The sequence below is a fragment of the Electrophorus electricus genome, chromosome 3 (genome assembly GCF_041902795.1).
Source record: "Electrophorus electricus isolate QZ-2024a chromosome 3, ASM4190279v1, whole genome shotgun sequence".
In the NCBI taxonomy this organism is placed as follows: Eukaryota; Metazoa; Chordata; class Actinopteri; order Gymnotiformes; family Gymnotidae; genus Electrophorus; species Electrophorus electricus.
In genome coordinates, this window is record NC_137499.1 from 37,276,335 (window position 1) to 37,294,490 (window position 18,156).

At 44.5% G+C, this 18,156-nt stretch overlaps 1 protein-coding gene across 2 annotated transcripts in view; it reads right to left on the bottom strand.

The window, feature by feature from the left end:
• ppfia3 (PTPRF interacting protein alpha 3) overlaps positions 1 to 18,156 on the bottom strand; it is a 39,379-nt gene that overhangs the window by 1,966 nt on the left and 19,257 nt on the right. Inside the window, exons 14-31 of one of the 2 annotated variants that reach the window (XM_081711407.1) lie at positions 17,405 to 17,467; positions 16,755 to 16,834; positions 15,897 to 16,062; positions 14,994 to 15,187; positions 14,056 to 14,296; positions 12,823 to 12,956; positions 10,546 to 10,697; positions 10,253 to 10,346; positions 9,779 to 9,860; positions 9,369 to 9,569; positions 8,868 to 8,930; positions 8,051 to 8,077; positions 7,464 to 7,639; positions 7,093 to 7,190; positions 2,760 to 2,935; positions 2,236 to 2,304; positions 1,417 to 1,566; positions 347 to 405 (exon numbers count right to left, since the gene is read on the bottom strand). In XM_081711407.1, coding sequence (XP_081567533.1) covers positions 376 to 405; positions 1,417 to 1,566; positions 2,236 to 2,304; positions 2,760 to 2,935; positions 7,093 to 7,190; positions 7,464 to 7,639; positions 8,051 to 8,077; positions 8,868 to 8,930; positions 9,369 to 9,569; positions 9,779 to 9,860; positions 10,253 to 10,346; positions 10,546 to 10,697; positions 12,823 to 12,956; positions 14,056 to 14,296; positions 14,994 to 15,187; positions 15,897 to 16,062; positions 16,755 to 16,834; positions 17,405 to 17,467 — 2,196 coding nt within the window. In that variant the 3' untranslated portion in view covers positions 347 to 375. Of the gene's footprint in view, positions 1 to 346; positions 406 to 1,403; positions 1,567 to 2,235; positions 2,305 to 2,759; positions 2,936 to 7,092; positions 7,191 to 7,463; positions 7,640 to 8,050; positions 8,078 to 8,867; positions 8,931 to 9,368; positions 9,570 to 9,778; positions 9,861 to 10,252; positions 10,347 to 10,545; positions 10,698 to 12,822; positions 12,957 to 14,055; positions 14,297 to 14,993; positions 15,188 to 15,896; positions 16,063 to 16,754; positions 16,835 to 17,404; positions 17,468 to 18,156 lie in introns of both variants that reach the window. The other variant, XM_027025678.3, reaches the window with a different exon arrangement.

Below are 18,156 nucleotides of genomic sequence, written 5' to 3' on the forward strand. Positions count from 1 at the left end.
CGCAGAAACAACCCAATTTTTCCAAGGGGCCATGACATTGTGGCCATTGTGGGCATCAAGCAAAAATATAAAATTTTTAAAAAGTAAGATATTGGCCCTTTAATTATTGATCACCCCACTGCAATGTTTAAGCCCAGTGAGAAAATGCCAAAATGTGTAAATATTCAATACCACCTCTATCCGTAAGGTTGTGCTGTAGGCGATTCTAAAAGATGGTAACTCGCCATTTTAACACGTCATTGTTTAACCTGTCATTTACGTATATAAAGCGGGATTGTCGAAGTAAATTCTTTGTGGATGTGTGCGTGCGGTTGGTATTCAGTTAGCATGAATGCTAACCACTCACCTTTTGAGCCCTTCAGCAAGAATATGTTCTCACTGATCCAGCCTCCCCCCGAGGAGACACTACAGAGACGGAGAGAATACCGAATACATATTTTGAATAACATACCAAGAATGCAAAGGTCTCAACCAAACACAAAAATAATACAAAAATTACACGAGTACAAAGAAATAAAGAAACAGTATTGAACAACCAAATCACATCAGTCACATTTACTGAACTCAAAGAGCAAATAAAAATTAAAAAATTAAATTAAAAATTAAAACATTTAAAATTCAAATTAAAAAAATTAAACAAAGCTTCTGGAGCGGATAAGGGTTTTTTTCATTCATGGGCTGCCTACATGAGAAAACATGGCAAATCAAGATTTGATTCCCCTTTTTGCATGAAGAGAGGAGTCGTTAGCATTGTACTGCCCCCAGTCTGGTCCACCCACAGCCTGAGAACTACTTTTCAAAGCTGAGCAATTTTTTTTCCCCTCACACGGTAACGACATTACGGTCATCATTAAGTTGAAGCTAAGGACTAAGCATGCGATCTTCTCTGCTGTAGGCTGTACAGAAATGCATTAGCTGCCCCACCAAAAAGAACATAAGAGCTGAGTGGATAAAGTTTATTTTTAATGCCAAAGGTTTTCCTAAAAGAGGGATCGATACCAACTGTGCGAGGCAAAGTGCAGACAAGGAAAATGTAAACACTTCAAAAATAATTATGCTGGCTGTGTGTTTCTTTGCACAAGCTAATGCTAATGGCTGAGGTAATGTGATTTTCTAGAACGTTATAGGAGTTACTTGCGTAACTTTCTGCAAGAAGGTTTCTGTGGTTATTGAACGTTCTGATATTTTGACCAAAGTATGTCATAAACATTTCTTTATGAGACCTGTGTTAACTTGTGTCAAGGGTGTATAATACGCTCCCTTTGATAGAGAGACATGACAATCATAAGGAATATTTTTCAGTATCATTGATTAGGTCTGTACTGAATTATTCCATATAGGAGAAGTGTGTGAGGCGGCGGGTGTAACAGTTTGATGGAGGAGCTCCTGGTGCTACGGCCCACCTTCACTCTGTACCTTCCGTAGGGTCACGGAGGTCGTGGAGATGGCAGAGGCCCGGAAGTTAGCGGGCAACGTCTCTGACGAGTCAGATGTCATTCCTCTCAGGTCCTTCTCGCGGAACATCTTCCTCCAGGACGGGGACCGGGTAAAGGTCTTAGTGCCATCCTAGGAGAGGACGCAGAACTCCAGATATTGAGAAGAGGTGTGTGTTGTGTGTAACACATAGGTAATAGTGATATACCCCTAAGAAACTTGCATTTACATATAGTATAGCCGCCACAAATCCTGGCTGTTAGGAGCCTGAATTCAATACAATCTCACAGTGGAACCAAACACCATTAGAGTACACATATTTCTATTATTTCCCAAAGGTAATCCGGCTGTGGTGGGGGCTTGAACCAGCAACCTTCTGGTTACAAGGCAAGTCCCTAAGCCACTGAGCTACTACTGACTTCAACAGGTTTGATGCAGGAAAAAGGAAGTGCATCCTGCCACTTTCTGTTTCTGTGGAAACCTGATTTGCTAGGAGAAAAATGACAGGTTTGCATCTGAAACACACCTTCGTCAAATGGGAGGGCTGATCCCACTGCCATGGTCATGGTCTGCGGGCAACATGACGTGTCGACAGGACGTTGAGGCTATTGTCAACAGGAAGTTCAGGCTATGCTTGATACTGATGTTACTGACAGCCATCACATGCCTTCTGCTGTGAGTGTCAGATATTTTGAAAGCTCTGGGCACAGAAGCCCTTTATTACCGCAGAATCCTAAATCGTCAAAGCCAAGTCTTTCATTAGCACACTTCACAGCTGGGTGCTGCCTACATAACACTCACCTCGTCTGGCCTCCGCTCGGTTCCCATGGCAATCAGTGAGTTATACTCTTTCTCCAGGAGCTGTCGTGCCTGGGAAGGAGGAGAAAATACTATTATCATCAAAGTAGAAGTTATTCTACACTATTCTAAAGTATAGGGTACTTGTGTGGAGCAGCGTGTCTTCTGCTGGTCTTTCATTAGTTAGCACTTCCAGAGTTCCCTAACTGGAAATTCTTCAATCAACAGCAAAAAACCGAAACAGTGGGCGAGTACGCATTGCTTACTATGAGTTCATATTTTAATTTCTAGAATGTTATAGAGTGTTCTCCTATTCAAGCTGCATTATTTGACTTGTTACCTCTTTTAAAATACACATGCCAACATTAGAATGTTTGCTGGAGGCAGGTGGATTAGCATTCTGTGGTTACTGCACACATTTCCCTAAACATCTCTTCATTTGCTCCCATCGTTCACGCGTTGTTCCGTGGGACAAGCTCATATGCATACTGTTCTATTAACTGCTTGAGAATGCCAGTGCTGTGCACCTGTGTGTTCTGATTGGGTATCTGCAGGAGGAGGGCCAGGTCAGTGTAGTCGAAGGTGTCGTCCAGGGCCAGCAAGGCTCCGTGCACGCCGCTCTCGGCGAGGTTGTCGGCGTACTCCTTCAGGCCGATGCTCTGCACCCAGCACATCACCCGCTCGTTTGACCACACCATCACATCTGCACAGGAGACAAAACCACGTCTCCGGTTCCAGCCAAATCGCTTTTCAAATTTGTAGTGCTTTGCCTTTTTGATTTGTTATTGTGCTTTTTAGGAGGGAATAATAGTTCCAGGAAAGATGCCAGAAAAATGCATCTGTGGCATATTTTTACACTGCATACATCGCATTATGTTTGGCAGATACAAAACGGTTCCATATAACCACATGATCACATGACAGCATCGCACTTTCGAAGAGTCGCCTCACTGGACACCCACACATTCCTCACATATGTACACAGTTCTCAAAACACCCTCTGTAGGCAGACCATAATCCTAGATGTAGACAAACAAATACTTCACAATATTGGTCATATTCTATTTCCTCATACCATTCCTACTAAACTCTTTATTTCGTCTTTATTAACAGGTAGGTCTTGGATCTCTGAATGCATTTCATGGTTATGGGAAAAAAATACTGTATTTATGTAAATGCCAATCAAACATTTGTACAACGTGACTGACTGTGTCTGAGTGACTGGCTGACTGATTGACTAATGCCACAGACACACTACATGAGCTCACTGTACTGTTCACACTACACAACTGGTCTTGTAATCAGGAATCGTGAAGTTGTGGTTTGACTTATCAATGACAGAGGATCACACAGTACAAGATCTTTCACCAATTTGACAACTCTGTGTGGGCTACAAACTACGTTTTATCATGAAAACATGCAAGAAATGAGGTGGAGAATGACGTAATACTATGCGCGAGATGGACTGTTGGTGTTTTCCCTTTAAATATCTTTACATTATTTAAAGATAAATATATTTAAAGACCAATAAAATATCAATATCAATATACTGATATCACAAATCTCTCTCTCTATATATACACTGACGTGCCAAAAGTCATGGGATAGGAACTAGTATTGTGTAAGACCCTCTCTATTCCGGCAAAGTGTAGCAACTCAACATGGCATTGATTCCACAAGTAGACGAAGACGTCTGGTGGGATGTTGAGCCGTGCTGTCTGGACAGCATCCCGCAGCTCTGTGGTACTTGTAGGTGCAGGAGCTCGATTGGGCTCAAGTCAGGTCGAACCAATTCTGGACAATTTGGGCATGATGGCATGGTGCATTATCCTGCTGGCGTATCATTGTGGGGGTACAGAAGGTCCATGAAGGACTGCAAATGGTCACCAAGAAGTGGCCACTGGTCAATGACGTGTTTGGGTTGACCGGTGGACCCAACCCATGCCATGAGAACACACTCTACACCAGTATGGTAACACCGTTTCATAATCAATTTACATACTGCTATCCCATGACCTTTGGCATGTCACTGTATGTGACCATGCATGCTGATGTTGTACAAGCCCTCTCCCGGGTTTCCCGTTTCACTCCATATCTTGCGCTCTCATTGGTTGTAGCTTGACACTGTACTCACTGCCAGTTCTAACCCAGACGCAAAACTTTTCACGCTACAGGATTTAGACTCGCTGGCAGGTCCGGATATTTAGCATGCGTGATCATTGAGCCTCTTTTAACATGTCGCACAGCGACCAAGTAGTGCTTTTCAAGCCCGAACAGAACGCGGATTTACCCCGGATCAGAGCCAAAGCCGCGTTTACTCACGGATCAAAAAGTGGCTCTTGATCGAACTGCTCAAACACACCATCCGAGAGGCTCGGGAGTGTTTCAGGATCACCTAAAAAATATCAAGCAGGCTAAATATCTGGACCTGACGGTGAGTTCAAACCCTGTAGTGCTGGGACCCAGTTATGACTGGCAGTGAGTGCGGTGATGAGCTACAGCCGACGAGACTGCATGCCACAGTAAGTGAGGGGAAACCCAGGGGGAGGAATTTCACATCAGTTGTACAACAAGCATGGCTAAAAGCTCTTTTCCCTCTGTTTTTTCAAATCAGCACATGAACTTGGACAGTTTGCTTCTTGACGTCATGCATTTTTGGAAGAAACAAATGGGCGCACATGGAATCTGTCACGGAACAATCCCCTTCCACTGGTCACGTGGTATGGCCCGCCACATGCAGTGGGAGTTCTGCATTAACTGTGCATTTGTAACCCCACCTACGTTATTAAACGTACACCTGCATCGGTTTAGTCTTGTTGTGTCTGTAGTTATTTAAACCCTTGTCAGAGTGTGCGTTATTGTCAGTCATTGTTCACAGTCGTGGTTCATGTTCATGTTAGTGCCTCTGTTCACCATCTCCATGTCTGTGTGTGTGGTCACCGCTTGTATTAGATGTGAGTGCCGATGTCTTCGGTGTTCAACATCTGTCTCTGTCGAGCGGTTCTGTACGTGCTGCTCCTTGCCCTGTGGCACTCGGGCCGTTACAGTATCACGTTACTTCCCTGTGTCACTTCTTGTGTGTGTCTTCATGACAAAATGTAGACAATGTATTGAATAGACAAGACAGACTTGCTGGATTGTGTAAGATCTTGTAATATGTAACCCACTGTTGCTGATCACTCGTGTAGTCTCCAAACCACAACAATTTCAATATTCCTATTTACAAGACAGCAAGTTGTGTATTGTGAAACACTACAGAGATCTGACGACTCTGAAAGTCATGTAACGTGTCTGTAGCATTAATGGCTGTTTGACTGGCTGGCTAGCTGGTGACTTGCTGGATGGCTAGTTGGATGGCTGGCTGGGTGGTTGGCAAGCTGGCTGGATGGATGGCTGGATGGATGGCTGCTCGGTTGGGTGTCTGGCTGGCTGGCTAGATGGCTGGGTGTCTGGCTGGCTGGCTGGCTGGGTGGCTGGATGGATGGCTGCTCGGTTGGGTGTCTGGCTGGCTGGCTGGGTGTCTGGCTGGCTGGCTGGCTGGGTGGCTGGATGGATGGCTGCTCGGTTGGGTGTCTGGCTGGCTGGCTGGATGGCTGGGTGTCTGGCTGGCTGGCTGGCTGAGTGGTTTGCGAGCTGGCTGGCTGGATGGCTGGGTGTCTGGCTGGCTGGCTGGCTGGGTGGCTGGGTGTCTGGCTGATGCCCCTGTTGATATCTTCCTATTTCTGAAGTGTGCATAATCAAGAGCTGGAAGGGATTTCATGTTTACAGTTTAGTGATAGCTGTGACAAATCTAACAATGGTAATACACAAAGCTGCTTAATATTTTGGCACTCTACACATAAGTTTAGCAGGATAGCAAGCCTTAGGAGTTTTTCTCAGCAGTAAGACACAGAAAACCAATCAAGTTCTGTGTTTCTTTCAGAGATTTCCAAGTATTTCAGATGTTGTAGTGTGAATGTGTGAAAACTGTGAATGGCGGTCCAGCAAAACTAGAGTTTCCTCTACTGCAGTAGAAGACTAGATGGCTACAGTAGGACTTGTTATTAGCCCTTTGAAGATATTGATTCGTTCTCAGAACAGTCCATATGCAGGCGTTCTTCACGGGTGAAAGGAAAAAGCAACAGACCTTGTGTCATTTGAAAGGATCTTTCGTGTCGTATGTGTTATTTTATTCCCTGCTGGCCGGGGCCCTGCAGCTGCCAGACAGCCGCCCCAGAAGTGCATACTCGGAACACGGGCCTTCTGCCTTCCTGCCTTCCGGTCTCGCCCACTCCTGCATCCGGCTCACTTTTCACAGGGTTTAAGTTGTGCTTCTCAAGTGCTTCCTCTTGTGAGTTTCCTGAGCAGTGCACTGGCTCAGCAGCCCATGCCTTCATATCGGTCCTCTCAGACAATAGTAAACATGAAAAATCTTTAAAGTCTGGGCATGATTGGAGTCAGCACACATTTCCTGAATCAATTGCCATTTCAGGCAGACAGCAAAGTTCCTGAATCAAGTTGCATAAGTTACAGGTCGAACACCCGTGGATCATCTGAGTGGGCCAAAATAGCAGACTCATGCATACTGGATCGCACATACTAAATCATGCATTTTAAATCATGCGCACTAAATCATGCATATTCAATCATGCATGTTAAATCATGCAGGTTAAATCATGCATGTTAAAACATGCAGGTTAAATTGAGCATGACAGTCATGTTGTGTCATCTTGAAACTGGACCTGGGCATATTAAAAATGTCTGCGACTTAACCAAGATTTTAACAGCCATTACTCGTGGGGAAGACATAAGGGTGGAGGACTTGTAGGTGGAGAGGAAATGGGTGGAGGTTGACAGACAAAGAAACAGAGGGTACGGGACCTTTATTTTGGTGCTGGCTCTCGTCTCTCCGCCTCTCCAGCTCCTTCCGGTCATAATTCAATCGCTTCAGACACATAATGCCATAATGCAGGCTCACCCTGAAAGTCAAAAGGTTACAAAGGTCAATTGTGGGTGGATGAACAGCTGAGTGAAGCCATTAAGGCTCTCTGACCCCGAGCACTACAGGTGTTAATGAAAGCCCTTTGACATCACTACAACGGCACAAGTAACTCCGAGGTGTCTTTAAGAATCATCACTCCTATACCACGTACACACAAAACAGTCCTAGGAGGTGGAAAGAGAATGTGTAAGAGGCTGCGATGGACTGCCAACACCACACAACGATGGCATGTGGAGTAAGACAGTTTTACCTGTGGAAGCTGTCCACCATTTTGAGCTGTCCACGCAACTCCTTCTTGGTTAGGTGGTCCAGCATGCGGGCATCCACCAGAGACTCCATGAAGTAGCTTCGGTACTGAGGCAGCCCGAGACTGGGCAGCCAGTCGTTACCCACCCACTCATGGTTCATATCCCCGTATGCCAGGATCTGACACACACAGGAGTCGGAGAAGACGGATCATATAACGACAACAACAATAATAATAAAAGCAACACCATTATCTTTTTCATTTTGAGTTAAAAATGCTGTACCTTATTAAATAAAGTAAACTTTGCATAAAAAGTGTATTAATTAAATAACATTAATTTGATTTCAGGCATCTACATTAATAGGAGTGTTCACATTTCTATCACTATTCTCTGTCACACATGATGACTCACTAAAGTCCCATGATAGTTACCACGATAATTGACTAAAGGCACACGACATATTTACGTTGTGGCTCATAAAAATGCGAGTTCATGTTCATTTTTCACACATTTTGGTGCAATTTGTCCACCTTAAAATCTTAGCTCTCCGTTCCCAGTAGGCATTTGTGTACATGCTAACATCACGTACCTGATCCCAGCTGAACTCTTTCAGCTCCTGCGATGCCAAGCAGTGGAAGACAAGAGAAACGTGGGGAGAGGAGAGGAAGAGCAAAGCAGAGGAGTAACAGGAAAGACACCCCGACAGGAGGGAGGAGGAGGGAGGAAGGAGGAGGGAAGGAGGAGGGAGAAGGGAGGAGCTTGTTAGTGACCGGGTCATTAGCCAGCAGTGGAACACTAAAACAGGCTGGAGACAGAGCGGAAGACGCTTAACATTACACCTAGTGAGCACACACAGAGGGAGAGAGAGTGAGAGAGAGAGAGAGAGAGAGAGAGAGAGAGAGAGAGAGAGACCAGTCAGCACATAACCAACCATTCCAGGCCATCTTTGTGCCTTTAGTCAGGGTGACCAATAGGAGCAGAATATTTTCACCAGTAAACAGCATCAAAAGTCAATATTAGCGATGCATTACCTGTATGGATGGTTAAAAATGAACCAATATTTACCACAGGTAAGACCCCTCGTTGAGTGAACATTGTACGTAGCATGTGCACACATGCTAGCTATGCACACAGAAAAACGTCTTTTGTCCTTGAGACCTCCGCACAAAAACAATCAGTATCGTTTTCGATTATTGCTATCGGTTAGAAATGTCCTTATCGGTGCAACACTAGTAATTACGTAACATATTAATATGTCCATAGAAATGAGCACTATTAGGTTACATAACTCTGACACCAGATGAACTGTATCCCACTCTGGCTCTTGTCTGGATGCAAGAGCGTGTGGTCAGGATGCAAATATGAATCAGCAAAGAAGTGACTGGAAAAAAATGAAAACTACTGACTGGTTTGGTTGCTGCAGTCAGGGACTCCATTTCAGCGTGGGTCATCCACACATTACTGGTCGACTGTAGATAGAAAAGACAAAGACAGAACAACATGAGCGCGTGGTGCCTTTGTTAGCTAGCCCGTCGTCCACAATCACCACACAATACTGTGTCTAAAGTCCTGGATTCCACAACACTTGCAAGCCCATCGAATCCAGACTTTAGGCTTATGTGCCAGACTGGTGTGTGTGTTTGCTGGGGAGGGAGGCACTCTGGGCAGATTTGAGGAATGTTTACATGGTGAGAGTGTGATGTACTTCACATTTACAGATGTGCTGTGGATGTCTACAATGCTGTAAGTAATAGCTCAACTGTTTTTTGGTTGTTTTTTTTGGTTTGGTATTTTGGTCGTTGTTAAAAAAAAACAAAACCCTGATGTCGCCCAAAGTGCTCAGAGTGATTTGTAGATAAAAGCATATGTGAAGAAGCAGAGGTGCGTGGGGCTGGAGAAAGCCGTACAGAGCGCGTGCTAGCTGGGGCCGAGGGGCTTGTCAGGGAAACCATCTCCTGGATGGCTAGCCGCAGTTTCAGACGGTGCAGTGGGTTGCTGATGCCGATCTCTCTCTGGATCTCCGTGTCCGAGAGATTAGCCATGATTGCACCACTCTTCACATTAGCACGGCACGCTGCCACATACCAGGCAGGCATGCCCACCCACAGCTGAGAGAGAGAGAGAGAGAACGATAAATAAAACAGCAGAAACCTATTTCATTTTTCTTTTGAATCAGAACCAATGATGCACTTAATTCCAACATGTGCCATGATAGAGGCAAAAGTACCACTAAAGAAATCAAATGAACAGAAACACCTGAAGAAACCACTGAGTGTAATGTGATAAAGCAGCCATGAGTTGTGAAGTGGAATCACACCTCCAGCCAGGAGACCACAGTAGGGCCGTCCCAGGATGCAAAGGGAAGCCCCTGCCGACAGGCCTCTTCCAAAAGCTCGTGCCTGAGTGAAAGAGAGAGAGAGTGAGACAGAGGAACAGAGACATGGATGGATGGATGGATGGATGGATGGATGGATGGATGGATGGATGGATGGATGGATGGATGGATGGATGGATGGATGGATGGATGGATGGATGGATGGATGGATGGATGGATGGATGGATGGATGGATAGATAGATAGATAGATAGATAGATAGATAGATAGATACATTGAAAATATAAATAGCTAACCCAAATAACAATATTATTAAAAAGACAGAGAGAGAGAGAGAGAGAGAGAGAGACAGAATTTATCAAAAGCCAAAATGAGCATGTTGTACTGGTTTAGACGAGTAGGAGTAGGGAGGGCGTGGCCAATTTATGTAGAGGCGGGTGTTCAGAGACTAGTGTACTTTTTTTTGCTGCGGCGGTCTTTGTCCACAGGTCCGGCCATCTTGGTGAGGCCAAGCGGGTCAACAGAGCCCAGGTCATCTGAGGGCGTGGAGGCTAAAAGAAAAACAACATTCAAAGGTCAGAGGGCACTGTAAACTACAAACATGGTGAAGAATCCAACTTTTTATATTTCCACAATGTTTTTTTTCTTGCCGAATACATGCCACTGCCACAAAAGGCCGCAGATTAGAAAGCTGTTAAATGGAGGCTGTTTCAGTGTTTTCTAATTTCTTCTCCCTGTGTCTTGGCTCACCCAGGGAGGCGGACTCTCGGCCCGGCTGGCCAATCCTCCCTTTCTCCTTCTTGCCAAAGAGACGACCAATGGAAGACTTGATACTTTTCTTTTTGCTGGACTTATGGAGGGAGTCCTGACTGCTGTTGGTGCTGCTGCCATCTGCTGAGAGACTGCAGGGAGAAGAGAGAGAGAGAGAGAGAGAGAGAGAGAGAGAGAGAGAGAGAGAGAGAGAGAGAGAGAGAGAGACGAGTGATAGAGACACAAGAAAGAGCGACAAAGTCATTAAAGGTTAGATTGGCCAGTATACAATAGCTAAGATATTACCAGAATGCTCTTGTGAAAGCACGCAATGTAAGAGAATTCTGGCAGCATGTGATACTAATTATCCTTCACATCACAAAGCTTAAAGAAACTTGTAAAATTAGGAAAGGAACCCTTTAAAATACTTCTCAAGTGAAAAACCCAGAAAGCCTAAAAGGTACTTCTGGAACACACATGCCTGTGAAGTTAGAAGGCATGTGATGTTGGAAAGCTTGTGAGGTTTAAAAGCCTGTGAGGTTAGAAAGCCTGTGAGGTTAGAAAGCCTGTGAGGTTAGAAAGCAGGCCCAAAGGAGAGGTTGGAATGTTTTCATTCATATTTATAAGCAACATTTTCATGCAATTTAAGATGACATTCCAAGACTTCTACCACCTTCATCAAGCCAGATGTAGTTTTGGTTAATTAGAAAATGACGTTACCTCATACCAGATAGGCAAATCTATCTAACTGCACAATGACTCCAGATTTAAACTGAATAAAACGTATGGGTTATTTTACACCCATATCTAGATACAGGATGACACAGTCAGTATTTAGGCAATAAAAATAGTTATAAAGTGATATAAATGCTAATCATAATAAAATAACACTCCATTTCCTCACACATTCACACACATTTATACACAAATACATACATACACACACAATCTCACACACACACACACACACACACACACACACACACACACACACACACACACACACACATTTTTGGTATTGCTTCTCTTATACTGAGAAAAATTAATTCCTTTAATTAATCTATTGTATGATTTCATAACTTTGAACTTCACAAATTTGCAATTTACTGTCACCACAGAACAGCACAGCATATAAAAAGACGGGAACGTTAATACAATGTTGTAGAGGGACATTCCACCAGTGGGATAGTTTAATCATGCTTCAAATACTCAACGACCTGAAAGCAAACAAATCATGACAACCAGAATTCTAGTGATTTAGATCATTCTAGCAAGTTTATCTAGAATGTAAAGAAAAACAGAAATCTTCTTTGTAGGGTTGAATCTCACACAAACTGGCACAACTGATCGGGCTGCTCTGGTTACAATCAGGCAACTCGGTTAAAATTGTGCTGACTTCACAGCGATTACATACCAATGCAAACAAAGTTTTACATCTCAAAAACTAAAGCAGCATGAGTGAAAGATTCAACAGCACAAGCTGGCCCCAAGGAGACCGGTTCACATCTGAGACACTTGGCGTGCTGGCTTCACACAGGTCACACGGGGTAACAATCTTCTAATCTCCTGTTTGAAATTAAGCAGACGTCTTTGTTGGCCAACCATTTTGTCACCGCCCTCTACTCTCTGATCGCTGCCTTTTAAAAAAAAAACAACAACAATGTTGCACTTAATTCCTGTCAATAAAAACGTAATATCCCACGAATGTTCCATTGAACTCTTGGGCCATTCACAAAAAAAAGAAAGAACCTAAATAAAAACTTCTGTCTAAGCCACTGATATATAATAAAGATCTGGATGCCACATGTCTTGAAAAAAGTCGAACTGCACCGAAAGGCCAGGCGTTGTTTTGCCCTCTTGATAAACAATGTAACGATATATTGAGTGTTGGCCATACCAATATGGTAGAAGAAACAATACAGCAATATATCAATATATGGGTGTTGTCCACACCAGCAAGGTATAAGAATGGAAGCAAATATGGGTGTTTGGTACACTAAAATAATATAAAGCAGCAGTGTAACATTATACAGGCATTGGCCATTCCAATACGACAGACTGGCTACTTCTGCTGGCTTCACCTTTCACCGAAGGTTTAGTACTGCATCAGATATCCAGTTCTTTAATATAGATCAGTGAGCTGAGCTTAAATCAGTCAGGGCTCGAGGCCTGAACGCAAAGCTCCTGGGACGCCTCTGGGTGAGAGTCCATTTTAAACCATCAGGCAAGGCAGCATCTTCAGCATAAAATGGCTCTGAAGCTCCCCGGCCCACTGACCTGCGGAACTCACGACTGTCGTCCAGCATAGCACCAGGGTGGGTGTGGCTCATCCTGTCCAATCGCAGCGCACGCGGCGTGGGCGGAGGGGTGGAGTCCAGCAGTGCCAGGGACCTATCATCCTCCTTGTTATTCTGAAGAATTTAAGCCAGATGTGTGAATAACCACACATGTAACATGCGCATACACAGTGGCTGAAAGTATTCAAACCCCATTACGTGTTGCACACTTTGTTGTGGATTTGGTTTTTTATGTTTATCCATTATGCCGCACTTAACCACACATAACCGCACATCCATCATGCCACACTTAATCACATATAACCACAAAGTGAAAACATGTTTTTAGAGAGTTTCAAAACTTAATTGAAAATTATATGTAATAGTTTGTAGAGGTCCCTTTGGCAGAAATTACAGCTCATCTTCTTGGATACATCTCTACAAGGATCTTACACCTTGGACATTGTATCCCATTCTTCACAGTAGACTCTCTCAAGCTCTGTCAGATTGGATGGCGAATATCTGAACTACCATCTTCAGGTCTCGCCACAGGTTTCCGTCTGGGCTCTGGCGGTGCCGCTTAAGGCCAAAGATGTGTTCTGGCTGCATGCGTCATGGAATTGTCATGTTGATTTTACGTGCTCTTTAGCAAACTCTGATGGGGCTGTGTTTACTCAACATTTGTCCTGACATTGCAGTATGAATCATTGGCCATTACAGATCCAATTGTGTGCCTTCCCAAACTCCCCAGACAGCAGCAGATAAGAAACATCTCAAGGATAATTAAAGCAAACAGGAGGCACCTGACCACAATCTGGGTCTGAATATCTCTGTGAATAAGAAGTTTACATTTTTGATTTTTAATTTTTTTTTTAATTAATCGAAATTCTCTACATGTTTTGTCATTGGTGATTAAGTGTTGACTGATGGATAAAAATGGCAATTATATCCATTCAAAATCAGTTCTACAACACAATAAAATGTGCAACAAATAAAGGGACGTAAATATTTTCTGAATCTAATGTATATATAATGTATTATATGTACTCAGAGTGTAGTTCACTGATGGCACTTTGTCTTGTTCTCTGCACAGTTCTGCTATATTTCCAGTAGCCTTTTAATTTTTAATGCGACAGATTTTGATGGTGAAGGCTGTAAGGATACATTCCTAACATTGTAAAAGGTAAAAGGGGGCCTATCCGCTACCACTGAACCACCACTCAGCATACGTTACCTGTCTGTCAGTCTCACGGGCAGGTGAGTGGGGCAAGCGAGGGGTGGAGTGTCCCGAGCTGGGTGGAGAAGGAGAGGCGAGGGTGGAGGAGGTTAGGGAAGGAGGGATGAAACTCCGGCCACTGGCGTCCCTTCCCAGAGAGGAGGGAGGCACCAGGGGCCCGTCCAGAGCCACACTGCTGACACGGCTCTCGATCTCCTCGGCCCGCAACTCTGTGTTCTCCTTCTCCTCCTGGATTAACCTGTGGGACGGAGTGGCAGAGAGTCATTTCGTTATGTTTTCATAGAATCATGGATTTAAGGTTAACCGGATTATTGTTTACGGAGCTGAAGAGAACCTTAAATGGAGAAAGAAAAGAGAGACAAAAGAACTGGAAAGATTTATAACCTACAGGACAAGAGTCATGTTCTGTCTGGAGCATATGCAAGCGTAAGCGGAACAACTTAACACATATTCTATAGCGAGTGAACAGATGAGTAAGTGCTTAAGTATTTTATAACGCCTTTATAATCTAAAACCCCTTTTTTACATAGCTCTGTGGAACACTTGATCCTGAATGGTCCATGGAGGATTTTGGAGGCATATTATTTCTAAATAATAGCTGTGAAACAAACTGCTTTGGCAACCATGGTTATCTGTATAGATCTGGTATACTGTTTCTCTTAGAAGAAGCTTGTAAGAAGTACAAATAAACTCTGAACCATTATTTAGTGTCAAATCACAGATGCCTTCAGTAAGTAAATGCATCAGAAATGGGAGAATGGGATAACGTACAGCCAGTCTGAACCCCTGCTTCTCCTGAACTCCTGATTGTCCTGTACAGTCTGCTTGTCCTGAACACCGGATTGTCCTGAACCCCTGATTGTGCTGTACAGTCTGCTTGTGCTGTATGGTCGCTTGTCCTGAACCCCTAAATGTTCTCTACAATGGATACTTACTTGATTTCCTTGTTGATGGCCTCCAGCTGTTCCTGTAGCATGATTGCCAACGTCTGGACGTCTGTCTGCCCACTCGGTGAGAGGAGCTCTGAGCCGAAGAGCGTCTCACGGTCTTCCTCCTCATCTGAGCAGCCGCCCTCCACTCCGCCCTCAAAACCCGGACCCAAGAGGGTGCCACTATCCCACTCGCCATACTGTAGCAGAGAGGAGCAGAACCAGAGCACAGTGACAACCTAGCCTTAGCTCCAGAGCATAGCGTGTTATCTTAGCCTTATGTCCAGAATACAGTGCATTGTCTTAGCTTTAAGTCCAAAGCGCAGTGTGTTATCTTAGGCTTATGTCCAGAGCACAGCGTGATAGACTAGCCTTATGTCCAGAGCACAATGCATTAGCCTAGCCATAGCTCCAAACCAGAGTGCATTATCCTAGCCTATCTCCAGAGAACAGCACTTTAGCCTAACATTACCCCCAGATTAAAACATATTAGCCTTGTCTTAGGTCCGGAACACAAAACATTAGCCTAGCCTTAGTTACAGAGCAGGGGTTAATAACCCCTAAAAGGACATCACTCCCGTAAAAGGAAGACATATGGTGGACAGGATATGACACTACAACACACAAAATTAAAACCATATCCTATTTAGCAAGCTAACAGAGCTGACCAATTTGATCTTAGCTCAAGCCTTGGTAACAATTTTATCTCCAGCTACAGTATGAAAGTATGAAACAGTCTAAAAAAAAAAAAAAAGGTGTTTCACAGGTTTGTTTTAAAGGTTTGTTTTTGACCTGTATAAAGACTTTATTAAACTTGTAATTGGCAAAACATGGAGTTTGATAAGATGGAGAAAATCAGACTTTTGAGACTCATTGTCCAGTAATGCTTCCTACACTGCAACTCCTCACCTTGCTAGTGTCCTCCCTGGGCCCACCCCAGCGCCCGCGGTGGGCCCGTCTGACCACGCCCCCTGAGCCTGTGCTTCCATAATGGTCCAGGTGAGTGGTGGACCCAGCAGGTAAGGATCCTCCTCCCTGGGAATACCTCAGCTCCAGTGCACTGCCAGGTAAAGAACTGCAGGAGTATAGAGAAGCATCAGTACAGAATTGAACCTTTAACTGTATGACGCTTGTTTTGGGGGCAGTAACTCTAAACTACTTTCTGAGTAACCGCTGAGTAACACTCTGAGATACGCTGAGCAACACTCTGAGATACTGAGTAACCGCTGAGTAACACACTGAAATATGCTGAGTAATACTCTGAGATACTGAGTAACTGCTGAGTAACACACAGATACGCTGAGTAAAACTCTGAGATACAGAGATAAGCTGAGTAACGCTTTGAGAAACGCATTTTCAGCTAAAAGCACATACCTTCAGGTTTGTCTGAATAGGTTTGCTTTCTTATTGATTTTCAGGGAAACATTCAGTGTATCTTTGAAGACGATGGAGGAACAGTACTGTATTATTTGAATATTCAATATAACTGGGTTCATAAATGCTCCCATTTTGTCCTCCCAAAGAATTAACATACACAGGCAAAGTTACTGGAGTTTCACCTCATGTTAAGCATTTAGCTTATGTTTGCAGTAAGTTTCACAATAAATCAATTTGTGATTTAAGACAGGGCTCACATAAACTGGAATACAAATAGTCATTGATTTTTCCACTTCCTTCCTGTCTCTATAATTCACCACATATGGTCATTAACTCAGTCCAGATTCTTCATAGAAGCATCCAGGGCAAAAGTAAGCAGGAGGAGCTTACCGAGAGTAGGAGGAGCCAGGTCTGCCTCTCAGCTGGTCCAGTTCTAGCTGTAGTCGCTCTAGTTCTGCGATGAGCTGATCCTGAGGGAAGGGAGGGGAGCAGAGAAGAGGTGTGGAGATGTCAGGAGAGGAGAGAGGACAAGAGGATCCCAGAGGAGAGGAGAGCAGAGGATATGAGAGGAGTCGACAGGAGAGGGGAGGGGAGGAGTCGACAGGAGAGGGGAGGGGAGGATCCCAGAGGAGAGGAGAGCAGAGGATATGAGAGGAGTCGACAGGAGAGGGGAGGGGAGGAGTCGACAGGAGAGGGGAGGGGAGGATCCAAGAGGAGAGGAGAGCAGAGGATATGAGAGGAGTCGACAGGAGAGGGGAGGGGAGGAGTCGACAGGAGAGGAGAGCAGAGGATATGAGAGGAGTCGACAGGAGAGGGGAGGGGAGGAGTCGACAGGAGAGGGGAGGGGAGGATCCCAGAGGAGAGGAGAGCAGAGGATATGAGAGGAGTCGACAGGAGAGGGGAGGGGAGGAGTCGACAGGAGAGGGGAGGGGAGGAAAACAGGGAGACAGATGATCTCAGTCCTGTACTACCAACAAACAGAATCACAAAAAAGTGGTTTGTACCCATTAACCATGCAGCCATATTTACTAAAAATGTACCTTGTTTGCCAGCAGATCATCTTGGATCTTCTTCATGTTTGCGAGTTCTTCAGACAGAGCATTCTATGGGACAGAAGGCTTGTTAATCTCAGAAAGTGACCGTTTAAACTGTAATGATCTGTTTGGCCACAGCTGACAGAGCAGAGCAATACCTGCCCCCTGACACAGACTTACCAACCCAAAGTACAAACCACCTTCCACCACAGTATGACAGCTGAGGAAAAATAACTAGGGACGACATCTGAATCAGGTGGAAAATACTTCCATGACAACCCCTGCACATCTGTCTCTGAATAGCGGCCGTGCTGGCAGTGATGATGGATTAGTGAGTGGAGCATCTGCACCTCAGCTCACACCTTCCATTTACTTGAAACCCCTGCACATCTGTCTCTGAATAGCGGCCGTGCTGGCAGTGATTACATGGAGTATCTGTTGTGCGGGGCGTCTGCAGCCCAGCGACGCAAGCCACAGGTGAGGAGAACAAACCCTCCCCAGAATCCTGCTTCTAGGGTTTTTAACATATGTGCTACATGTCTATGGGTTATTGCGATGTATTCATTTATTCAGAAGACTGAAATGCTGATAATCCTCTGTTACACTGTGGATGCCAAACCTTTCTGCATTTGCTGTCTTGTGCTTTAAGTGGAAATAAAACTGGAGTTATCATGTTTTGGGGGTCTTTAGTTGTCACTGGGCTGTTTGTTTAGGGGAATGTAGTACATAAAGCAGGTACCCCTGCCAATAATGTGCAA